The following is a 26,052-nucleotide window of genomic DNA, read 5'->3' as shown; positions in this document are numbered from 1 at the left end:
GCAGGTGGTATAGGCAGCTGGTGCATATCACAACTCCTGGTTATGTGACCACTGACGCCAGGCAGACAATCACTGCAGAGTATTGATAATGACTGGGATCACCCGTCAATGCCTAGAAGAAGGCAATGGCAAACCACTTATGTAGAAAAATCATGGTCTGGGAAAGACTACGATCGACCACATCAAACAACAGAGCACATAAAGAATTAATGAACATATGTAGTGAAATAAAAGCAAGTGGTTAAAGTTCTATATGGTAAGGATTCTGGGAATAGTTAAAGGGATATGAAGAAATGTAGAGTTCTTCTACAGATGGGGAAGAAGGAGCTGAACAGATTGGGAATGGATTATTTGTGAGGCGGTATCCTCCTTCAGCTCTTTATGTAAGGCTGCCGTGTATTTCCAGTACGTGGGCTCTGGATTCTCAAAGTCATTCCCACTTTGAGTGGATATGGACTAAAGGGTTGTAGGTATCAGTGGAGATGCTACATTTCTTCAGAGAGGCTTTGAGCACACTCTTGAATCTCTTCACCTGTCTGACTGGTAATCTCTTCCAGTGAGGGAGCTTGGAATAGACTATCTGTATCATAACTTAAGTATTGGCGTATGAAACAACCTAGTCTGCTGAACTCAGCCAACTGAGTACAATTGGAGAATCAGTGTTTAGGATATTGGCCTAGGAGAGGACACTAGTGTATGTTTTGTTTTGTTACCCTTTTAAGTGAATTTGGTGGATTTTGCATAGACAGTGTTGGTCGTTTTCTTAATAGTTTTGTGAAATGCCTATTTTAGGCAGCCCAGGTCTCAGAAGCATATAGATTGGCATGAATCATTATAATTTTCTGTGATGGCTGAAGTCTAGATCTTTAACTCACTTGAATGACTCAATTTGTAAATGCATCTCCATTGAAGTGGATGGGTGAGGGGCAGGCTGTAGAAGTGGTGGAGTGGACCAGAATGTTTTTGTTTGATGATATCAGATTATGGAATAGGTAGCACAGTTAGCAAGGGAGAACAAAATCAGTTCCAGTTGTGATTGCTTTTTTAACAATTCCTCGTGAAACTAGGCATGTTGGTATCTTTTGATGCAAGAATCAAGTTCAAGCTTAGCTTGATATTATCCTTAAAGTAAGTACTATGCCAGTGCTTTCAAAATTCAGACAGTTAGAATAGGTTTTTAGAAGCTGCTCTGAAGAGATGTTCTGCTATTACAAACAAATCAGGGAGAAGAGGAAGAGCATGATATCAGAATCAGAGTCATTTAATATCACTGACATACATCATGAAATTAGTTAACGGTGGCAACAATACAATGCATTACATGATAATATAGAGAAAAAAGTAAATGACACTAAGTATATATGTACATTAAACAGTTAAATTAAAAGTAGTGCAGAAGCAGAAACAATATTGAAAAAGTGAGCTAGTGTTCATGGGTTCAATGTCCATTTAGGAAAGAGTTCTGAATCACTGAGTGTGTGCCTTCTGGCTTCTGTACCTCCTTTCTAGTGATAACAATGAGAAGAGGCCATGTCCTGGTGTTGAGGGTCCTTTAAAATGAATGCCACCTTTCTGTGGCAGCGCTCCTTGATGTCTTGGATACTACAGAGGCTAGTACCCAAGATGAAGCCAGCTAATTTTACAACTTGCTGTAGCTTCTTTTGATCCTGTGCAGTAGCCCCTGTCCCCACTCCCCCATACCAGACAGCGATGCAGCCTGTCAGAATGCTCCCCACTGTACACCTGAAGAGGTTTTGGAGTGTTTTAGGTGACAAACTAAACCCCCCCAATCTCCTAATGAAATATAGTTGCTGTCTTGCCTTCTTTATAGCTGCATCAATATGTTGGGACCAGGTTAGATCCTTAGAGATCTTGACACCCAGGAACTTGAAATTGCTCACTCTCTCCACTTCTGGTCCCTCTATGAGGATTGGTTCATGTTCCTTGATTAATATCATTAAAATTAATGATATTCTATTAATGTCAAATTTAAGCATGAAAACTTTATATTTTTCAGAAAATGTGAAGGATCTTGCTATGAAAGACCCAGTTGCAAAACAGATCACTGTTCTCTCTGAGTTGATGATTAATGTCTCATCCTGCATATTAATTAAACGCTTCATACCAATGAAATCTGAAGAAGACCTGGAGAAAAGAGTACATGAGCTCATGAGGGAGAATACCTTCCTAGCTAGTAAGTAGACAATAGACAATAGGTGCAGAAGTAGACCATTCGGCCCTTCGATCCTACACCGCCATTTTGAGATCATGGCTGATCATCTACTAAGAAAAATAATACAATCTAGATTGCCACTGTGCTATTTTTGGTGGGGAGAGGGGTGAGTGAATGTTGGGGGGTAGTAAAGGCATAAGGATTTTATCTCATTCTATTCATTTTTTCTGGTGGCTTATATTAAGGGGCAGTTCATCATCCTTTGATGATTCTTTCCATGATTGCAAATTAATTTAATATAGGTAAAAGCCAAAAGCTTTGAACTTATAATGTGGGATTGACATGAGGAATTTTACTTTATTGCTTCAAAGAGATATTAACTCAATTACAGCAACAAGTTAGTCCTGCCATTTAAATTGCAGAAAGAGAAAATTTCACTGTTGTCTGCGGAACCTTGTAACGCAAGCAACAAGCACATAAATGCTATAGTGAGTAAAGTTAAATAGCGCACGATGCATAGGGCCTCATTAAATATTAAATCGGTGTTTTCTTCCCAGGGTGTAGCTTAATGTCACCAGTAATTACAGTTGAACCCTAGTTGTAGTTTTTTCTAGTTTCCGGTTTTACTCCATCTCTCCATTATCACTAGAGTTTGAAGGTCCAAGAGAAGCCTCCATCGGCGCTTTCTGCTCTTGGGTTCTTTGTTTCTGCTTTTTAGCTCCAATTATATTGATTTCATGTTGTGATTTTCCAGGCTAATATCCATCCTCAGGATTGCACTCACTCCCTCCTTTACTAGTAAAGCCATCCCATCTCCTTTACCGTTTTGCCTGTATTTAAATTCTGAGTACAGCTGGATGTTCAGTCCTATCACTTATCACCCCCAGCCAAGTCTGCTTAATAGCCAAAGTATTGGTTAATTGGATTGATATTGTCACTTGTATAGAGGTACAGTGAAAAACTTGTCTTCCATACTGTCCATACAGATCAATTCATTGTACAGTCCATTGAGTTATTAAAGGGAAAACAATGAAAGAATACAGAATAAAGTGTTACAGTTCCAGAGTAAGTATGGTACAGATAAGATGCAAGGGTGGAATGAGGTAGATTGTGAGATCAAGAGTCCATCTAGTACTGGGGACCATTAAACAGTGGTCCCCACTTATAACACTGGGATAGAAGCTGTCATTGAGCCTAGTGGTACATGGTTTCAGGCTTCTCTATCTTCTGCTTGACAGAGGGCAGAGAAGAGACACTGGGGTGGGTGGGTGTGTGTGTGTGTGTGTGTGTGTGTGTGTGTGTGTGTGTGTGTGTGTGTGTGTGTGTGTGTGTGTGAAGTTTTTGATTATGCTGGCTACTTTACAGAGGAAGTGAGAAGTGTAGACAGAATCCATGAAGGGGAGGCAGGTTTCTGTGATCTATTGAGCTGTGTCTACACTCTCTGCCTATTTCTTGCAGTCACAGGCAGAGCAGTTGCCATACCCCGGGACAGAATGCATTGTATTGATAAAAATTGAGGGTCAAAGGGGTCAAGTCAGATTTCTTTAGTTTCCTGAACAACACTCCCTCTAAATTTTTACAGCTTCATGGACCAACAATTGCTTTGAGCAGGAAATTATTACATGGCCCAAAAACTGTGTGGCATTTTAAATTATCATTCTATGAAAGAACATTCCAGCTGTGTGGCAACAAAGCCTATGTGCATTTCGGTTACTGCGTGTCCATGCACCCATGCACTTTAGAGGGAGAGGTGTTCCTGAGGAAGTAGAGGAGCAGGTAATCTTTCTTGACCATGATGTCTATATGGTTGTACCAGAGCAGACTATTGGTAATCTTCAGTCCTAGGAACCTGAAGCTCTTAATTCTCTCAACCTCAGCACTGTTGATGTAGATGAACATGTGCACCACAGTGCTTCCTGAACTCAATTACCATATCGTTGGTTTTGCTGACATTGAGGGAAAGATTATTGTCATGACACCATGCCTCTAGGCCCTCTGTCTCCTTCCTGTACTTTAACTCCTCATTATTAGAGGTTTGGCTGACTTCTGTGGCATCATCTTCAGACTTGTAGGTGGAGTTAAAGCAGAATCTGGCCACACAGTTGTGAGTGTATAGGGAGTACAGTAGGAGACTGGGGATGCTGCCTTGTGGATCTCCAGTGTAGACAATAACTGTGGCAGCAGTGTTGCTGCATATCCTTATAAATCATAGTCCATTGATCAGGAAGTCAAGGATCCAACTGCAAAGGAAATTGTTGAGTCCCGGGTCTACTTGTTGGATATGTGCTTACTTGGAATTATAGTACTGAAGGTAGAATTGTAGTCAACAAACAATTCTAATGTCACAGAGTTATAGAATACTACAGCACAGAAACAAGCTTTTCTGCCCATCTAGTCTATGCTGAACTATTAATCTGCCTAGTCCTATTGACCTGCACCCAGATCATAGCCCTCCATACTCCTCCTATCTACATACTTATCTAAATGTCTTTTAAATGTTGTCTTCTCTCCCTTTTGCCCTTTCTAAATTGCCGAAACGAATTGACAACCCGATAGTTAAACATACTTTACGTATATGGTTTCAATTTCGGAGATTTTTTGGGTTGACTCAATTCGTTTTAAATAGTCCTATTGTATTTAATTGTTCTTTTCACCCTTCCATTATAGATCAAGCTTATTCGGCTTGGAAAACTAAGGGATTACTAAGATTTTCTGATTTATTTTTAGATAATTGTTTCATGTCTTTTGAGCAATTATCCAACAAATATAATTTGCCGAGATTTCATTTTTTTAGATATTTACAGATTAGACATTTTTTAAGTTCTGTACTCTCTACGTTTCCAAATTTTGTGCCTTCAGATACTTTGGAGAGTTTATTTGAATTAGACCCTTTTCAAAAAGGGCTTATTTCAAAACTTTATAATATAATTATGAAGATACATTCAGAGCCTCTTTATAAGACTAAAAAGGATTGGGAAAGAGAGCTTAGTTTTAGTATTTCTAGTGAGAATTGGGATAGAATTCTTCAATTAGTTAATACATCATCGTTATGTGCCAAACATTCACTAATACAATTTAAGGTCATACATAGGGCCCATATGTCCAAGGATAAATTAGCTCATTTTTACTCTCATATAAGTCCTATTTGTGATAGATGTCATTCTGAAATTGCGTCTTTAACTCATATGTTTTGGTCGTGTTCATTTTTGGAGAAATATTGGAAAGATATTTTTGATATTATTTCTGCGGTTTTGAATATCGATTTACAACCTCATCCTATTACCGCAATTTTTGGTTTACCAATGTTAGACTCACTGTATTTATCTTCTTCAGCCCGTTGAATGATTGCATTTCTAATTCTGATGGCTAGAAGATCTATATTGTTGAATTGGAAAGAAATTGATCCTCCCACTGTATTTAATTGGTTCTCTCAAACTATGTTATGTTTAAATTTAGAAAAAATTAGAAGTGGTACTTTTGAGACTTCTATTAAATTTGAAAAGTTATGGAGACCATTTATTCAACATTTTCATATGATGTAATATGACCCTGTGCCAAGTTCATTTGATTTCCCAGCTTTTAGCTTATGTATTTTGAGAGGACCGGAAGTGACGGCATTGATGAATACTTATTTTTGTGAGATATTATAAACAGCCCCCTTTTTTTCTGTCTCCTCTTTTTTTTTGTTTCTTTTTTCTTTTTTATTACTTATTAGTTATAGTTATTAGATTAGATTAGCTAGTTTTGCATTATAAATTTTTTTTTGTTTTTTTTTCTTTCTTTTTTCTGTTTTCTTTATATTATACATTATGAAATTTTAGATTTACTATGTCCATACATATATCTTATGGCTTATGTCTTGGTAAATTCATTTATATTGTAACTATTATGTATGTTTATTTTCATATGTAATGGAATGTGTATGTTGGTAATTTCTTTAACAATATATCATTTGTATTCTGTCCATATTACTAATACTAATAAAAAGATTTAGAAAGAAAAGAAAGAAAGGTTGAAATCAAACCTGCATCCATCATTTCTGCCGGTAGCTCATTCCACACTTTCCTTTGCCCTCTGAGTGAAGTTTTTTTTTCCTCATGTTCTCCTTAAACATTTCACCCTTAACCATTAATCCATGACCTCTTGTTCTAGTCTCACTCAACCTCAGTGGAGAAAGCCCCCTTCCATTTACCCTATCTGTACCCCTTATAATATTGTATACCTCTATCAGATCTCCTGTCATTCTTCTATGCTCCAGGAAATAAAGTCCTAACCTATTCAAGCTTTCCCTATAACTCAGGTCCTCAAATCTTGACAACATCCTTGTAAATTTTCTTTGCACTTCTCAATCATTTTGACATCTTTCCTGTAGGTAGATGTAGGTAGATGGGTGTCTTTACTGATTGGATGCTACAGAGATGAGTGTAGGTCCAGGGAAATGGTGTCCTCCCTAGACCTGTTTTGGCAATAGGCAAGTGGGACAAAGTTGTTTAGGTGGTTGGAGTTACTGTGTATAATGACGAACCTCTTGAAGCACTTCATGATGACATGTGCCAGTTCGACTGGCAGTGTTCATTAAGGCACATTGCTTTGTTTTTCTTTGGTACCAGAATATCAAAACCACGTGTATATATTTGGGCAGTTAATAAATCTATCTTATTGTCAATGCTCCAGACACCAAAGTGAAACATTTATAGAAGTGTCTTTTGAACATTATTAGTCTTTTTAACATCCTGTAATTTCTTTTTGCACCATGTCCCTTTTTGTCCCTCACTCTTGTTTCCTCTACATTCCACCTTCTATCTTTTTTGCCTTTCATTTCTCTCCTTGTTTCCCTTTTTATTGTTCTGCATTTCAAGTTACTGTTCCTTAAGACCATAAGACATAGGAGCAGAATTAGTCCATTTGGCTCATTGAGTCTGCTCTGCCATTCAATCATATCTGATCCTTTTTCTCACTCCCCAGCTTTCTCCCTGTAACCTTTGATGCTGTGTCCAATCAAGAAACAATCAGGCTCTGCTTTAAATATACCCAATGACCTGGTCTCTACAGTTGCCTGTGGTAACAAATTCCACAAATTCACCACCCTCTGGCTTAAGAAATTTCTTTGCATCTCTGTTTGAAATGGATGCCCACCTATCTTGAGGCTGTGCCCTTTTGTCCTAGACTCCCCCACTGTGGGAAACATTCTTTCCACATCTACTCTGTCTAGGCCTTCAACATTTAAAAGGTTTCAATGAGATCCCACCTCATCCTTCTAATTTCCAGTGAGTACAGACCTAGAACCTTCAAATGTTCCTCGTATGATAACCCTTTCATTCGTGGAATCATCCTTGTGAACCTCCTCTGAACTCTCTCCAATCCAGTCCATTTTTTCTTACATGAGAAGCCCAAAGCTGTTCACAATACTCAAGGTGAGGCCTCACAAGTGCCTTATAAAGCCTCAGCATCACATTCCTGATCTTATATTCTTGACCTTTTGCCTTTCTCATCATTGGCTCTATCTGCAAATTAACCTTTAAAGTATTTTGCACAAGGACTTCCAAATTCCTTTGCATGTCAGATTTTTGGATTTTCTGCCCACTTAGAAAATAGTCTGCACGTTTATCTCTCCTACCAAAGTGCATGACTGTGCATTTTCCAACATTGTGTTGCATTTGCCACTTTTTTGCCCACTCTCCTAATCTGTCAAAGTCCTTCTGCATCCTACCTGTTTCCTCAACACCACCTGTTCCTCCATCAATCTATATATCATCTGCAAACTTGGCAACAAAGCCATCTATTCCATCATCTAAATCATTGATATACAGCAGAAAAAGAAGCGGTTCCATCACTGACCCCTGCAGAATACCACTAGTCACTGGCCGCTAAGCAGAATAAGATGCTTTTATTCCCACTGACTGCCTCCTACCTATCAGCCAATGTTCTAACCATGCCAGTAACTTTCCTGTAATACCATGGGCTCTTAACTTGGCAAGCAGCCCATGGTATTACAGGAAGCATTTTGTTGAAGGCCTTCTGAAAACCCAACTATACATCCAGTGCATCCCCTTTATCTATCCTACATGTAATCTCCTTAAAGTATTCCAACAGGTTTGTCAGGCAAGATATTCCCTTCAGGAAACCATGCTGACCTGGTCCTATCTTGTTCTGTGTCACCAAGTACTCCATAACCTCATCCTTAACAATTGACTCCAACATCTTTCCAACCACTGAGGTCAGGCTAGCAGGTCTACAATTTTCTTTCTACTGCCTTCCTCTTTTCTTGACAAGTGGAGTGACATTTACAATTTTCCAGTCCTCTGGTATCATGCCAGAGTCCAATGATTTTTAAAAGATCATTACTAATGCTTCCACAATCTCTACTGTTACCTCTTTCAGAACCCTGGAGTGCAGTTCATCTGGTCCAGATGACTTATATACCCCTTAGGTCTTTCAGCTTTTTGAGTTCGTTCACCCTTAATAGTAACTGCACTTACTTCACTTCCCTCACACCCTTCAACATCTGGCCCACTGCTAGTGTCTTCCACAGTGAAAACTGATGCGAAATTCTCATTTAATTCATCTGCCATCTCTTTGACCCCTGTTACTATTTCTCTGGCCTCATTTTCTAGCAGTCCCATATCTACTCTCATCTTTCATTTTTTTTACATATTTGAAAAAGTTTTTACTATCCACTTTGATATTGTTGATATTTCCCGACCTATCCCAATTTAAACTCTCCTCTGCAGCATTAGCATAAGCTCCCAACTCTCATCAGCTACCCCACCTCCATTATTCCATTATTGCGCTGGTGCGACATTTGGTTCCATCTTCCCCAGAATTGCGTCCCAGTGCTCCAGGAATTTGAATGCCCTCCACACTACATTGAGTCATAGCACAGGAACAACTCTTTGGCGTGACAGGTCCACACCAACCTCGGCATCTTTCCTGCTTACTCCAGTTGCATGAATTCCCTCAAAACCATCCAAGCCCCACCTCTACAGGTACTTATCCAAATGCCTCTTAAATGTTGCAGTTTTACCCACCTTGACCACTTCTTCTGGCAGCTTGCTCCAAGTACCCACTACCCTCTCAACTCTCCATCACTATCCCATTATCTGGTACTCACTCTAGGTGCATATTCATCTGATACATCTGCTTAGTTCTGCTTTTGCTGGTATATGACACTGGCACTAGCTCTGAATTTACCTGATTCCCTGTATTCAGCTTCTTGGTTGGGCCTCATACTTTCATTTTTAACCTTTGTCTTTGGTATAGATCTTTGATAATGACAATGACGAGATCTTCAGTTTTTTTCAGGAATTTGCAATGGTGTATTGGTCAGAGAGAGACATGGAACAATTATATTGATTAAAAAGTGCTAATAAAATTAGAGGTTGACGGATGAATATGGAATAACTAAGTAAATATCAGCATGTGTTTATAACGTAACTAACATTATAAAAAGTACTTTAAAGTGTCTACAGTGTAGTGATGGGCATAATAGATAGAAGGAGGCGAGGAAGAGGTTAACTAGAATGGTTGATCAGATTTAACTTCCTGTGGGAAGAAATGTTTAAGATGGCATGAAGGTTTTGTTTTGAAAGCTCTAAAGCATTTTTCAGGAAGGAGCTTTTGGAAAAGGCAATTTGCAAGATGGTTGGTGTTCACAATGATATTTTCCTGCCCATACACACAAGTCCTGAAGAGAAGATAAACTGCAGCCATTGACCTTTGCTGCTAACCTGACAGTGCGCTGTAGTTTTGGTATATTGTGCGAGGATGCTGTAGCAAACCAGACTAACACAATCCATTTCCTGACACCAACATCCTTGTACATGAGGCAACTGGCATAACTTCACACAAGCATCATTCTGGAGCTTTGGCCATTCCAGTAGCATAACCAGTGCAGTAACTATGCACTCAAGGTTTGCTCCCACCTATTAAGCCACTTCTAATTATTTTGTAAAAGCAGCCATTCTGCATGACTCTAAATCCTTACACTACTCAATGTTATCAATATTTCAACATTCCACCCAGGCAAGAACCAAATGTTCTCCCAAACTGAATGGAAATGAGAAATTGGGTGCAAAAGGAAAGATTTCCTTGTAGAATCAACATGTTCAAACAGGAGTAAAAGACTTTTCAGTTACAAAGATTTAAATGCTGTACTTAGCAAGTATAATAAGTATAAGTGGGCATCACATGAGGTTCTGAATGGGGTAAAGCAGCTTTCCAGAGCCCAATTGCACCTCGTGGGGAGCAGCTTAAAGAAACATAGAAGTACTTCAGCACTTTCATCAAGCACTAATAGAAGGCAATGGAAAACATTTGTGGGATTTTCTGTAAATTGAAAGTAACAAAATCCCTGTATGTTGCAAATGTTCCTTTAGGATATTCAAAGTTACTCACATTGTAAACTGATGTAATGATGACAAAACAATTCTGCTACATTGTGATATGGCATAGATAGGATCAATAACGTAGTGTTTATAAAAGAGTCAATGACCCACGACCCCTAGTATCTCCCAACTTCTGTGAAAAATGTCTGTTTGCATTTACCCTATCCATACCTCTCATAATTTCTTTAGATCTCTATCAAATCTCCCCTCCTTCTTCTACATTCCAGGGAATAAAGTCCTAACTTATTCAACCTTCCCCTATAATTTAGGTCCACGACATCCTTGTAAATTTCTCTGCACTCATTTAATCTTATTGGCATCTTTCCTGCAGGTAAGTGGCCAAAAATGCACACAATACTCCAAATTAGACCTCAATAATGTCTTGTACAACTTTAGCATCCCAACTCCTATACTCAGTTCTTTAACTTATGAAGGCCAATATGCCAGAATGTTTCCTTACAACCCTATCTGCCTGTGACACCACTTTCAAGAAATTATGGGGATCTATATTCCCAGAACAGTCTGTCCTCCAGCACTCCTCAGTGTCCTACCACTCACTATGTAAGTTCTATCCTGGTTTGTTCTTCCAAGGTGCAATGCCTCACACTTGTCTGTGTTATATTCCATCTGCCATTTCTCAGCCCATTATCCAGCTGATCAAGATCCCTCTGCAAACTTTGTGGGTCTTCCACCCTGTCCACTACACCCCCCCCGCCCCCAATCTTGGTGTCATCCACAAATTTGCTGATCCAGTGGTACTGTGATGTTCCAAGTTTACAAAATATTGGCCTTCTGGAGTATTGTATGCAGTCTGATTACCACAGTACAGGAAGAGTGTGATAACACTAGAGAGGGTACAGAGGAGATTCACCAGGATGTTGCTTGGAATGGACAGATCAGTTAAGAAGTTAAGATGAAATACTGGAAAAGCTAGATCTATTTTCCCTGGAGAGCTTAAGGAAGCTGAGATATATATATATATATATATATATATATTTTTTTTTTTGGAGGGGTTTAGCTGGGATAGGCTGCTGGAAACTTCTTTCTTTCCAGATTGATAAAACTAGAGGATATAGATTTAGGGTAAGAGGGGATATGAGGGGTATCTTTTTCCATTCAGAGAGTGTTTGGTATCTGAAATGTGTTGACTGAGAGAATGGTTGAAGTATCTACACGAACCCTTGAATCACTTGGCTCAGAAGACTATGGGCCATGAGCGGGGAGAAGGGATTATACAGAAGGATACCCATTGGGTGGAGCAGATGAGTTGGGCTGAATGACATGTTTCCATGTTGCTCCAGTCTATGTCTCTGTTAAACTGAGTTCTGAGAGTTACATTGTGTCTAGACAGAAAACAAGGCATTGTTGCCCATTAAAAATAACAGCATTCTTAGAGAAGATGGGACCAACCAATAAATATCCATGCTGAAACCAGTAATCCTTTGCTTCTCAAGAGTTTTGTTTTGAGCAGAATGCTTTCCCAAATGTAGTTAATTGTTGGGACTGTAAGGTACTCACACTAAGCACAGTGAAAATAATGACTAGACTGGCTTACTGCTTGTTGGGAAAGTTCAAGCCAGTTTGAGGATGGTATTTACCCATTTAAGCTATTGACAAGCTGGCCATTTGTAAATCAAGACAGGTCAGCAATTCTCTCAGTTCTCAGAAAAAAACTGGACCTTGTTCTCCAGTGTCCTGCAGCAATTAATTTTCACTTGGCATTAAAACTGACCTTCAAAATCTACATATTTGTGTAGATGCAGTTATTTCACGTTTCTGTTGGGCAAGTTTCTTTCTCAATTATAGGCTCACTGGAAAATGACACGCTTTAATGTTGATGACTGAGGTACTTCTGCTTTGGAAATGTTGGTAAGAACCAAAGAATCACTGGACACAAAAAAAAAACTTATGCATTGCTTCTGTTCCTGTTCAAAGCAGTGAATATTTAGTAATGGAATTTCTCATTCTAGAGGTATACACAACTACAATAAGTAATTGTCAAAAAAAACTTTCTAAATTGCAAAGGTGTATAAAGTGTTCTGATGAAAATACTTAACAACCTCTTTCTAAAGATGTGTTGGTTTACTATCTTCCTAGGTGTGTTATTTGACACTGAAGACAGCAACACTTCGAGAAAGGTAGAACAGCTATCTTCCTCGCTTCCACCTCAATTGAAGTACACTATTCGAACCAACATATTGCACAGCATGCCCACTGACCTGCTGCAAAATCCTAAATGGGTATCTCAGCCCAAAAAGTTGCCAACAGACACCAGCCACTATAACCTTGCCTTCATTCCATTGCAAGATATGATTGAGCGCGCTATCATTGAAATGCAAACTGGTCGAGATATCTTTGATCCTGCAATACAGGTGGAAGCAATGCCATATCCTTGCCACAAGAATGATCAGTAAGTTGGTTGATACAGCCTTACTATTATATAGTTATTGCTACAATATGTTCTTAATTATTTACAGAAGCATGTATCTGTACTTGATATTTATTTTACTGGACAGGTTATTTCCAGATTGTTCACAACTTACCCATTTTGACATAATTTTACATTTTATCAATTTAAGAAAAGGTTTGAAACATAATAATGAAGTAGATAGAGAAACAAAGGAATGACATTTTGTAACTGATTATTAGATTGTTTTAAGTTGTGGAGATGCAGATGCACTGAAGGAAAATGTGATGCAGCAGAATGGTTATAAATTCCACAGTTTCAGCAGCCTCCGGCAAAAGAAATTCCTCCTCATCTCTGATCTAAAGGAACATCCTTATATTCTGAGGCTGTGTTGTCTGGTCGCTATAGGAAACATCCTCTCCACATCTACTTTATCTAGGTCATTCAATAGGTTTCAATAAGATCCCCCTTCATACTTATAACTTCCAGTGAGTACAGGCCCATGGTCAACAAATACATTAACTCTTTCATTCCTGGGATCATTCTCGTGAACTTACTCTGAACCCTCTCCAATGTCAGTTCATCCTTTCTTATACAAGGGGCCCAAAACTGCTCACAATACTCCAAGTGCACTCTGACCAATGCCTTATAAAGCCTCACCATTACATCCTTGCTTTTAAAAGTGCAAGATATATTTATTATCAACATATGTATATATATAACCTCAAGATTCATCTTCTTACAAGCAGACATACATCAAAGAAACACATTAGAAAAAGAAGATAGTCAAATACCCAATGTGCAGAGATAAAAAGCAAATCATGTAAAAAATAAAAGTAAGCAGTTATCACTTAGAACTGGTTTTCATATAAGTGAGTTCACATTCATGAAGTCAGTCATCACTGCAGCTGATCCAGGAGCCCATCAGTTGCAGGCCACAGCCTCAGTTCAGCACAGAGACGAGTAAACCTGATAGAGCAGCGAGCAGAACTTTAGTTCGTCCCTTGCCTCTTGCCCCACCTTTTCAATCTGGCTCGGTAATTACGTCAGCTAAACCGCAGACCATTCCTCTCTCTTGTCCCAGGCCCTGCCACTTCAATACTCTCATGAGCCAGGGACCTGCCGCCTTGATTCGGCCTCAATTTCTAGTCCTCTTGAAATGAATGCTAACATTGCATTTGCCTTCCTCACCACCAATTCCACCTGCACATTAACCTTTAGGGAATTCTGCACTCCCAAGTCCCTTTGCACCTCTGATTTCTGAAATTTTTCTGTTTAGAAGATAGTCTACACCTTTATTCCTTTTACCAAAGTGCATGACCATACGCTTCCCTGCATTGTACTTCTACTTTGTTAAGTCCTGCAGATGCCCTGCTTCCTCAAAACTATCTGCCCCTCCACCTATCTTTATATTGTCTGCAAAATTAGTCACAAAGTCATCAATTCCGTCATCCAAATCATTGAGATATAATGTGAAAAGAAGGGGTCCCAACACCAATCCATGCTGAACATCACTAGTCACCGGCAGCCAACCATAAAAGACCCCCTTTATTCCCACTCTTTTGCCTCCTGCCAGTCAGTCAATCTTACCCAGTCAGCCAGTCTGTACAAGGAGAACAGCTTGGCCCCTATTCCCAAACTATTCTAAAGTTTAAACAAAGAAATGCCATTTTTGCATAGAAATTATATGTATTTACAGAAATCATACAGATATTAATCCAATAGAAACTTAGTGCACTTCTAAATCCCATTATTTGCATATTTAATTACTAATCATATTACATTTTAAGGTGTTAATAACAAATTAAATGCTAAAGAGTAATATTACCTAAGAATTAGTATTTTAATTGTCCAGTAGTAAGTGTTGCCCCAGAATCCTTCATTTGCATCTTTTTTTGAGTTGGTGCTTGGTGATCTTGGTTCCCAGGCTCGAACAGAAGTGCTGTACAAAGAAGAGTTAGCATTTCAAAGGCTGTGTTCAGTCTGTGTCTGCGCACTCCGTCAGCCTGTCAATTTAACCCTTGCCTTATTGAACTACATACTCAGAAAAGGGAAATCCAGTTCGCAAAGGCTGGTTCAACTTGAGACCGTAGTGTCTGTGCTATGTTCTGTCAACATACTATTTTAACCCTTGCCTTGCTGCAACTTCCACACTATGATCATGTAATTCTGTATATTATTATGTATATATTTTTGCTGAAATTAAGTGAAATTAAGTTTTGTAAAATGTGTACACTGATGATTTTGTCGCTTATTTTCACCAGATATTCAATTGTGCCAGATTTGTAGATAGTATTCATACACAAGCTCGATTGCATTACTTAAAATTTCCTCCCAGACTTGTATTGTTTCAACTTCCATTGCTTCTCTTCCACTCTCTCTTATATTTCCTCTATCTTAATTTACTGATGTAACGATACCAGTATAGTTGCAAACTGTAGTTGGTGCAACGGGGGGGGGGGGCTTACCTCACAGTTTCCATATCCTTTGTTCAGACCTGGCCTCCAATGCTGCAGCGCACGATTTACAGATTCACCATGCAACCACGTGAGTTCCCTTCAGGTGCTCCGGTTTCTTCCCATATCTCACACATGTACACTGTGTTCAGTTACCTGTCCACTGTAAGTTGCCTCTGGTACATAGTAGTGGAATCTGAAATCGCGGTGTTTAATAGTCAGCAAGGGTTTGATGCTGAATGGCTTGTGTCCATGCTTCACCTCTATAGCCCTTTGGATATGAGGCAGAAATCCAACTTTATACTGTAGTGTGTCTCTGAATGATTTATGCTCTGCAATATTTTCACATTTCCTTATCTTCACAATAGCTTTAATTTGACCAGTTGCAATTTATTTTCATATTTTTTAGCCCAAGATGCACTTCTGTATCTAAAAAGTATATGTTTGGTTCTTTAATCTTTACATGATGTTCATTTCTGCCTGAACACATCTAGTATTTGAAGTTTGTGTAGTTGGTATATATTCTCAACTGCGTAGATAATTTACCTTATGAGCAAAACTCCATTGTAGGTTAACTGTCAGATGTTGCTAATACTACTCATCCATTATTAACATAATATTTGCATATGACTAGTCTAGTTTAATGAAAACGTTGGCTCCTGTTAACTCTGTATACAGATCCTTTAAAGAAGGTAATGGGCATAGCTTTTTATTAGTTCCCTGGTTCAATGTCATTCTGTAAACACCACATAGTTGGACAGTTCATGTTGCCTATCATTGTAGTTTACCTTTGCTTGGACTCTGCTCTGCTCTAATCTATCTTCTCTTCCATTATTTGTTTATTCAATACATATGGAATAGTTTGAGGTGAGTAGTCAATTGGTTTTATTCAAAGTTTAAAGTAAATTTATTATCAAAGTGCATATATGTTACTATCTACAATCCTGAAGTTCATTTTCTTGCGGGTAATCACTGTAAATACATGAAACACAATAGAATCAATGAAAGACCACGCCCAACAGGACAAAAAGACATACAATGTGCAAAAAAAAACAACAAACTGTGCAAATACAGAAAGAAGAGGAAAAAAGAAATAGTAATAATCAAGAACATGAGATCAAGAGTCCTTGAAAGTGAGTCCATAGGTTGTGGGAACAGTTCAGTGATGGGATGAGTGAAATTGAGTGAAGTTATCCCCTCTGGTATATGAACTTGATTGCTGAGAAGTACTTAATGTTTCTGAACATGGTGGAGTGGGTCCTGAGTCTCCTGTACCATCTTCCTGATGGCAGCAGTGAGAAGAGAGTATGGCCTGATGGTCATACCTTGATTGCCATATACTTAAGCACTATAATTATAGTACACAAAGTATGTAGTTATCTTGGAATATTTCTGATCATATCTAAGCATAATTTTGAAAGCTCTCCCCTCAATATACCTTTAATTTTTGGATCCAGCCTTTGCCATCAAGATTGAGTGATTGGTGCAATCAGCTGATTACCATTGGTAATGCCATCTGCTGACCACTGTAACTCACTAAGTAGTTTACCTGATTCAAAATCTTCAATATTTAACTCAAGTATGTTTTTAATTTTCTGCAGTTTCATTGCTGATACTTGGCTGAACATAAATCCACGACTCATTAAGCAATCTTTTGCTGTAACAATGCTAATGTTGATGCAGTGATAATTTAATCATGCTCCTCTGTTAAGTTGTTCTGCTTTCCAACATTGTCACTGATGGTCTTAATCTAGTATAAATCCAATTCTCCCTAATTTCAGTGCTCTGTAGAATTGTTCACTGCAGCTTTTGCTTAAAAAACCATTGGAGTTGCTTTTGGCTTAGATAAGTGCTGTTTTTTTGATAGCTAAAATATTTTTGCTTTATTTTATTTGACATAAATATGGTGGGAGTACCTTTTGATGCAGTAGTGGCAGTGATTCAAGCCAGCCTAATCTGCATGTGTTTTGTATTATTTTGGATCTGCAGCCTTTGCTACTATTCTGTTTTGAAATTTCCTTTGTGTCTGTACCAGTCATTAGACAATATTATTTGGTATTTGTCATCATTAGCATTATTTCCATAGATATTGCAAGACTGACTGCAAGAACAGAATGCCTGCTGTTTCAGTCACAATTTGGCTCTGTGGCCAACCTCCACCCCTCCTGACTCATCAAATTAATTGATACCTTTTTTAACACAACTTCTATTTTGTTGAATATTTTATGAGCTTAGCCACTACAGTGACTGCAACATATCTATTTAGTTTCTCTATAATAATTGTGCCAATCTATATATACCACATGACCTGCTCTCACCTCATCATTCCTCCTTCCTCTTGCCTAGATGCTCCACGTCTCTTGTCAACCATGGTTCCATCGTACTACCCTTTCCTGCCTCAATGGGACAATCCTATCCAGATCCCCAGATGAGTGCTCCATGAACAATCTTCACATTTCCATTGTACATTTCCCTGGGAACATCTGTTCTCGGTTTACTCTCCTAAGTCTCTGCGTAACATCATAATTAGCCCTTCCTTCAATTATGTACTTTTCCATACCATCTGCTCTGATTCCTGTCCAAGGCTATGGTAAAGATCAGGGAATTAAGGCCACTGTCACCCACCAAGAAATCTGTCACCTGACCAGGTTCATTGCCTTGTGCCAGGTCCAGTAAAGCCTTTTCTCTGGTTGGTCTGTCCTTCTTGGACATACCTAACAAAGTCTGTCTCAATTAAATCTCTTGCATGAAGGAGGTGCCAATCAATATTAGGGAAGTTGAAATCACCCATGACAACAACTTGCTATTTTTGCACTTTTCCAAAATTGGCCTTCCAATTTGCTCTTCAGTGTCTCTGATGGTATTGCTGGGGGCAGGGGGGGTGTTAGAGGGGTTAAGTGGTCTAGGGAGTAGTCCCAATAGAGTGATTACTCCCTTCTTGTTTCTGTCTTCCACCTCTACAGATTTGGTGGACATTCCGTCCAGGAAGTCCTCCCTTTCTGCAGCTGTGATACTATCCCTGATTAGCAACACCACTCCCCCACCTTCCTTGTTCTTTTTGAACATCTAAACCCTGGAACATTCAGCAGCCATTCCTGCCCTTGTGACATCCCCGATCCACAAATAATGAAACTTTGAAGAAAAACTTCAAGTAGGAATAGGAGTAGCTATTTCAGTCCACTAACCCATCTTTGTCATTGAACGAGATGACTTCTAATCTTTAACCTCAAACACCATTTCCTTCTCTGTACCCATATCTTGTGATTTATTTAATATTCACTTATCTATTGATATCTGTGTTGAATGCAATTTATGATTTAGGTATTTACCATCCTCTGGATAGAGAGTAACAAGCATTCACCACATTTAAAAGGAAAACTTTCAGTTCTAAATGCTTCAACTCTTTTTTTCAACACCATGAAACTATTTCTAGACTTCTTAGTCAGGGTAAATATCATCCCTGCACCTATTGTGTTCTGCTCTGTCAATATCATATATTTTTCAATTGGTCACCTTTCATTTAGAAGAATGAGAGTAGAGGGCCAAACTACTCAAGCTTTCTCACATGAAAACTACCCAGAAACCTATCTGCTGCTTTTTTTGTCTATACTCCCTTTACTACACAAGAAGACCATGCTTGTTTATAATGCTTTGAGTGCAGTCATTTAATCAATGAAAATTAACTTCTGAAATGTTCTCATGTCATTTTTGTTGGGCCTCATCATGGTGTTCTTGTATAACCCAATTATTCTAACGCCGTCTTTTTTGACAGGTTTCTCAGCAACATAGGCTTCTTTCTTCCTTTGTTAATGATGCTGGCATGGTTGATTTCCATAGCGTGCTTCGTGCGGAAACTTGTGTTTGACAAAGAGCTTAGACTGGAAGAGGTAATGAAGTCCTGAGATTGTGTTGCTTAGAGTTCATAAAACTCAACTGATGTTTTAGTGAATGCGTTAATATGGTTAAAAGGAAGTTAAGAATGTGAATGGAAATAATTTGAGGACTATGTTATAAAAAGATGAAAACTGGAATGATCACTCAAGATTTTATTGCCAGGCTATTCATATTATGCATACAAATTGCCAGGTATTTCCCTATGTCCGATTTCTCATCATCCACCTGATTTATATGCCCACTGGCTTTTGACTTGACTTGTTGACTGCCTGTGTTTCTTTTTCTTACTGCTGTCGAACAGAAGGCTGAGTTAAACTAAAAATCTAATATGGATAGGTTAATTAGAGCTGTGGATATTGCTACCTCCAACTCAGAATTGGATGAAGTAGCATTCTAATCTCAATATTAATCTTAGTATATGGTTTATGGGAACTTTGTTACCTAGATGAGCTTTGTTTACAAGTGTTCTTTCAGTAGTTCTAATAAGATTGCATCTGTCTTGTTTGAAAACTAACAATAACAGCTATCTGACATCATTAAATATTGAACATTCTGGATATCAATTCTAATGGTTATTCTGAGTTTAAATTTGGCTATAATCTGCTTCATCTTATCAAAAAGGCTTCAACTCCAAAAGAGCTTTTGTTAACACAAGTCATGAACGCAGTGACATTGACCAACTGTTGATGTCAGTGATATATCTCTGTCAGTCCTGGCTGCTGATGGTAATGATTATAAAGCTTGCTTTTGCAAACATCTCTAAGTACTTTCTATCTTTGCAGTAGGAACAATGTTGTTTGCATGTCACCAGTAAATATTTCTGTTAAGTTTGAACATTGTTATGTCTAAAATAGAAAATGAAGTGAGCCATTTTACCCATTAAGTGGAACAGAAGAAATGGAAACTGCCCAGTCTGTTCACTATTTTTCCAGATCATGGCTGAGCTTTTATACCTGATCCATTTTCCTGCACCATCCCCTTAGTGTAATCTCTGGAAATTTTCAGTGAGAGTCTTCTCCTTTGTACTAAATTGTGACTCCCAGCTGTAGACAGGGGGAACACCTGCATTTATCGCTATGGCACTCCACCAGTTAAAACTGCAACTTCAAAAAGATCATTTATTCTCCCTCATGTTTTCTGACTGTTAATTAAATCTTAAATATACTAAACTTTAATACATTAGAACATGCAATTCTAATGCATTATGATCACTTTTCCCTAAATGGGAGTGTTATTCCCTAGGGTGATGTTTGATAATCATTATACATGGGCAAATCTGAAATGATAATTTCTGTTGGTGGATCCTCAATATATTGTTCTAGGAAACTGTATCATACATATTCTATAAATTTATACTTGACGTTGTCTTTGCCAGCTTGAATTGACAAGCTTCTTTGAAGCTTAAAGATCTCTGACAGTGTATTTTATGTTTTGCAGTACATGAAGATTCTGGGAGTGAAACCATTAGTTCATTTTCTGGTCTGGTTTCTGGACAACTTCATTACCCTAATATTCAGCAGTGCTTTCATCACCATTATCCTCAAAGCCAGTGGGATTCTTCCCAATAGTGATGGATTCATTGTTTTCCTCTACTTCTTGGATTTTGGAGCTTCAGTTATTTCGTTGGGCTACTTGATTGCAGCCTTTTTCAGCCACGCTAATACAGCAGCTCTCAGCGCCTGCTTGCTCTATATCATTACCTTTTTCCCTTACATGGTTTTGGTCGTCGTACAGAACCAGCTCAGCTTTTCCAGCCAGGTTCTAATTGTAAGTTGTGATACCCTGTTTTACAATATTTCGTATAATTATCGCTTTTGTGATCGATCTGAAATGAAGACCTTGTGGGGAAAAGTCACTCTGTGCTACGTTCAGCAAATTTCAAATCCAGAGAAGGACTTGAGATTATTTTTCTTTATGAGAACCATGTAAGACATTTCAAAAGTTTCTTAGACAGGGGCCAGTGAAGATAAAAGTAAATATGTCTAGTAACTGAAAGGTTTGCGGTGATGCACTGTAGATCTAAGAGCAAAAGTGTTATTTCTCTCTGGTCTTTCTGGTGGGAAAGAGGGAGACAAAGGCATGAGATGCACTCCAGCTTACACTGACACCATGTGGATATGTTTAAGTATATTGTTTTGGGACTTCTCTGTCAGCTTAGGGTAGGTAGCCTCAGCAGGCAACTTAGATAACATGTTGATACGGGAATCTGAATGATTATATTGGCATGTGTTTTGTATGACATTTATTACTGAGTTATCTGGCACAATTGTACCTTTAACTAATCAGAAGAGTGAAGTGGGGCAGGAAGTAAGTTTTCAGAAGTTGGACAACAGCAGACAAACCATTTCTGAAAATAGACTTTGGGGCTGTGGATTTTATTCATGCAGATGGTGACTCTATAGATTTTTTAAAAACTTGTTTACAATAGGTTGCTCATGGGGAATGGAATTAAATTATGTGACAACAAAGTAGAGGTGTGTGACAGGAGTAAGTGACCAAATACTGTGTTCTTTATTCCTATATATTTTTCTTACAGAATGTCGCCAACTTAGTTTGTGAACATATTAGTCATACAGACTTACTTTGTAGTATATTAGACATCTAAATCATCAAACTGCTCAGATAGTAATACTTTTATAAAATCAATTCTATTTAGTGTCTCCTGTGTACAACCGCATTCAGCCAGGGAGCCTATATTATCACTCTTTTTGAAGGGGAAGGAAAAGGTAAGGGAATCTTAAAATGTGACACCAACTTATCTGACATCCTGATGATAAAAACTGTGTAGAAAATATAAATTAACACACACAATCTGTATAGATTGTGATAAATGAGAAAAATGTAGCAGAACTTCCAGCTTAATATTTGTTTTAAATGAAGGTCTTTTAAAAAGTACAAAGAACTTGTAAGAAAAAAAATTGAAGAAATCTAATTTTCTAGGAAGATAAATCTTTATTTCTGTGCTTACCACTCTTTTGGCTGATATTTATTGCACTTGGAATGCTTTTCAAACTCATTCCTTCTGCTTCATTGTCAAAAGTGACCTTTCAGTCATTACTTGCATGTAAGTTTGTACAGACTCTGTAGAAACAATTTTACAAAATTTTCTCTGGTCTTCTAAACTTCCATATCATTCTTTCCATTGAATTTGTCTTTGGTACATGGACTTAGAATAGCACAGCAGCACACATAAAATTGTGAAGAAACTGTGCATGCAGTCAATGTTTCGGACCAAAATCCTCCATCAGCTCGTTTCTCTTCATAGATGTTGCCTTATCTGAATTCCTTTAGAATTTTGTGCGTGTTGCACATGCAGAATCTTTTGTGTCTCTATAAAACAATCGGGCACAAATAAAGACCCTTCAGTGACCATGTCTGTGTTGTCTATGATGCCAACCTAACTGATCCCATCTACAGGCACAAGATCTGTTTTCCCTGCTTGTCTAAATGCCTCTTAAAACATTGCCATTGTATCTGCTTCTCCTACCTTTTGTGGCAGCACACTTCAGACTCCAGCCACTCGCTGTGTAAAAATAAACTTACCTTGCCAATCTCCTTTAAACGTTCCTCATCTCGCCATCTAACTATACCCTCTAATATTTGACATTTCCATCCTGGAGAAAAAGACAATGACTATCAACCCTATCTATGTCTGCAATAATTTAATATACTCCTATGAAGTTGTCCCTCAGCTTTTTACTCTCCGGAGAAAATATTCCAATTGTGTCCAACTTCTCCTCATAGCTTATGCTCTGCAGTCCAGGCAACATTGTGGTGAAGCTCTGCTGCTCCTTCTCCAAAGCCTCCATATTCATTCTGAGTGGCCACATTCATGATTCAGCTCTCACTCTACCAGTTACCTCTCAACTAGTCATCTCCAAGATCATTTCCAGACTACCACTAAAATTGAACAGCCTTCCACCACCTTGCTTCACCCACTGTGTTAGTACTGTGTTAAAGGCATAGAAATAGTCCATTAAGAGACTGTATGAGAGTGAGCAGTTGATATTTACCTGAATATTTATCTAAAAGTGGAGGCTTTGTAAGTTTCTGATTTCCTTTTCCTTAATCTTCCTCATTCAATTCTTTTGGGGTTTGGGAGGAAATCAGAGCATATGACAGAAATACCTGTGGTCTTGGAGAGACAATAATTTGTGATTATAATGTAGCATTGCTACATTCAGTTACTTTGTGGTTTGAGGAAATGTGGGTATTGTGTTTTTAAAATAGCTTTGCTTGTGTTTTTTTGCTAAATGCTCCAAGAGCAAACTGGCAGATAATGTACAAAGAGCAAAACAAGTGAAGTTAATTTCATATTTGCTAGCTTTAAATCTGAACATTTGATGAACTCATTATGTCTCTCTAGATATGGACCCCTTCAGAGACTTATGCTTTGTCAAATGGACTTTTTGTTTTCCAGGTCTCCAGTGGGATAACATGTATGAAGCTGTTGGGGGTGCAGAAAATGTATCGTTTGCTTGCATTTGCTGGATGCTTGTGGTTGATTCACTGATATACCTCATACTAGGCTGGTATCTACATAATATCTTCCCTGGTATGAAAAGCAATTCTTCTTCACTAATTATCATTGCAGATTTGTACTAGAATTAGGGGAATGCATTTATTTTAAGAGATGAAACACAATTATAGAAGAAGCCAAGGGCTCTGTGGTTATTTACCAAAGTAATCTGCAAGGTATTTACTGGAACTTATATTAGCGTGGATTATTTTTTATTCTATGCTATGTGTAATAAGGATTGCATTAGAAATTTTTGGAGATAGTTGATTAAAGGCACCCTGGTATGAACAAAAAATAATTAGAGTGTTTTAAATGGTTAAAGCAATGCATTGTAAAATTTGTTACAGTATCTTAGAAAATATAGGCATTCTGTATCTGCTACTGCCGATTTTTTTATTTGGACTTGTCGAATTTTAGTCTCCTCCCTCTTCCCCATGTATATTTATGTATGTTTTTTTCAAATGATCATGGCGTTCTTTTAAAATATATATTCTAAGTGTAAATTTTATTAATTCACTCACTGGATGGTGGTCATAAGTTGAATGTAAATAAGATTGATCCCTGCAGAATTTTTGCTTATTTATACTGATGGATGTCCAATCTTTCCCCTGTTCAGACTATATGTGTACTTAAAATCTCAATTCAAGTAAGTCACACGTGTAAAGCATTTTGTAACTGAACAATCTACTAAATCGTATTTCTAAAAAATAATTTGGAATCTATATTTTTATCAGAAATTTGACTGATAGTTACACTCTTCAAATCTTGCATTATATGTTTTAAGGGAAAGAATAAAAAAAATCCCTCTGCAACTTGGTAACTTCACATTTATAATTATTTCTATGGATTGAAAATAGGGGAGATCTTGGCACACGTGCCCAAAACAACATTACTCATTTCATTCTAACTCAAAAGCATTAGTTTACCCAGATTACCTCAGCTAGTTCCTTGAAGCTACATCCCTTTAAATGCTATTCGACTCAATTTTCTTAACGAATTGCTGTGCAAAGCTTTTCTGAAATCCATTTATATACTGTACTTTATGGGGCATTGCTATAAAACTAAATCACATTAATTTTATTTGGGGATTAAAATAAATATTCATGTCAATTTTGTGTAAGGAAAATTACACTGATTCACTTTTATGCCCCCTCTCTCTTCTAAAGTTTTTTAAAAGACGTGTGAAATACTATTTTCTGAGAATGCTTGTCTGTAAATGCTTTGTAGTCTTTTATTTGTGTGCTTACAAGAAGTCCCATATTACATAATCATTTTAACTTTATCTCCCATATTTTAGGTAAATATGGAACTCGCAGACCTTGGTATTTTCCATTTACAGGTTCATATTGGATGAATCTGTGCAGTTGTGCAAAAAAGCATGATAGAAAGATAGGAGAAGGGTACTGGGCTGAAAATCTGAACCACTACAACCAGCAAATGAATGCAAAAGGTAACATTTAAAAGTTCTGGCACTTTAACTTTTCTGTGTCTGAGAATCCACTTAGAGATATACAGTAGCTTAAAAAAAGTAAATTGCTACAAGTGATGAAAATCTGAAATCGCACAAAAAGCTGGAAATTATAACAGACCAGGCAGTACCTGTGTAGCGAGAAATAAGTTTACATTTCTGGGAAATTAACCTTCACAAGGCTTGTTAAGGAAATAGCAAAGCTGATTTTTCACTATGCAGTGCCCATTCTTATATTTGCAAACTCTTCCAGCCCTAGAACCTTCTAAGAAATCTGTGTTCCTTAAACGTCAACCACTTATCCATTCGCCTTCCCTTTTCAATTATAGATGATCACGGTCTCCACCCTTATGCCATACGTTCTAAAAGCCATTCTCAAGATTTCTTCACTAATTTGCAATTTTCTTCTCAGAACCTAAAACTGTGAAATTGCAGTCTGAAGCTTTCATGCATTAAGTACCATAATGTGCAATGAAATGGAATCCTTTTCCAAAACATTTTTGCCCTCCTGAACTTGTTATTGATGATAGTTTGTGTGTGGTTTGACTAATAACCAAAAAATGATCATTCTTGAAGTACAAAATGTTAACATTTTCCCCCCTTCTTCTGGGAAATCTCAGATACATGTTAAGTGATTTTAAAAACCTTTGCACTGTTAGGACTAGAAGGAAGAAGGACAGAGCAACCATTATCAACATAGGCACAGAGTTTGCCTGTTTTGGAAGTCAGTTCCATCCAAGCCAACCTTTCA

General features: G+C 37.9%; 1 protein-coding gene across 1 annotated transcript in view; it reads left to right on the top strand.

The window, feature by feature from the left end:
• The window catches only part of LOC132395165 (ATP-binding cassette sub-family A member 13-like), a 205,445-nt gene that overhangs the window by 115,707 nt on the left and 63,686 nt on the right, over positions 1-26,052 (top strand). The window contains exons 32-38 of the mRNA XM_059971462.1: positions 2,018-2,194; positions 12,655-12,967; positions 19,193-19,307; positions 20,752-21,081; positions 21,971-22,040; positions 23,735-23,869; positions 25,131-25,283. Coding sequence (XP_059827445.1) covers positions 2,018-2,194; positions 12,655-12,967; positions 19,193-19,307; positions 20,752-21,081; positions 21,971-22,040; positions 23,735-23,869; positions 25,131-25,283 — 1,293 coding nt within the window. The remainder of the gene's footprint in view (positions 1-2,017; positions 2,195-12,654; positions 12,968-19,192; positions 19,308-20,751; positions 21,082-21,970; positions 22,041-23,734; positions 23,870-25,130; positions 25,284-26,052) is intronic.

Source organism: Hypanus sabinus, chromosome 6, assembly GCF_030144855.1.
Source record: "Hypanus sabinus isolate sHypSab1 chromosome 6, sHypSab1.hap1, whole genome shotgun sequence".
Taxonomy (NCBI): domain Eukaryota; kingdom Metazoa; phylum Chordata; class Chondrichthyes; order Myliobatiformes; family Dasyatidae; genus Hypanus; species Hypanus sabinus.
This window is presented reverse-complemented; position numbering and strand designations above follow the sequence as displayed.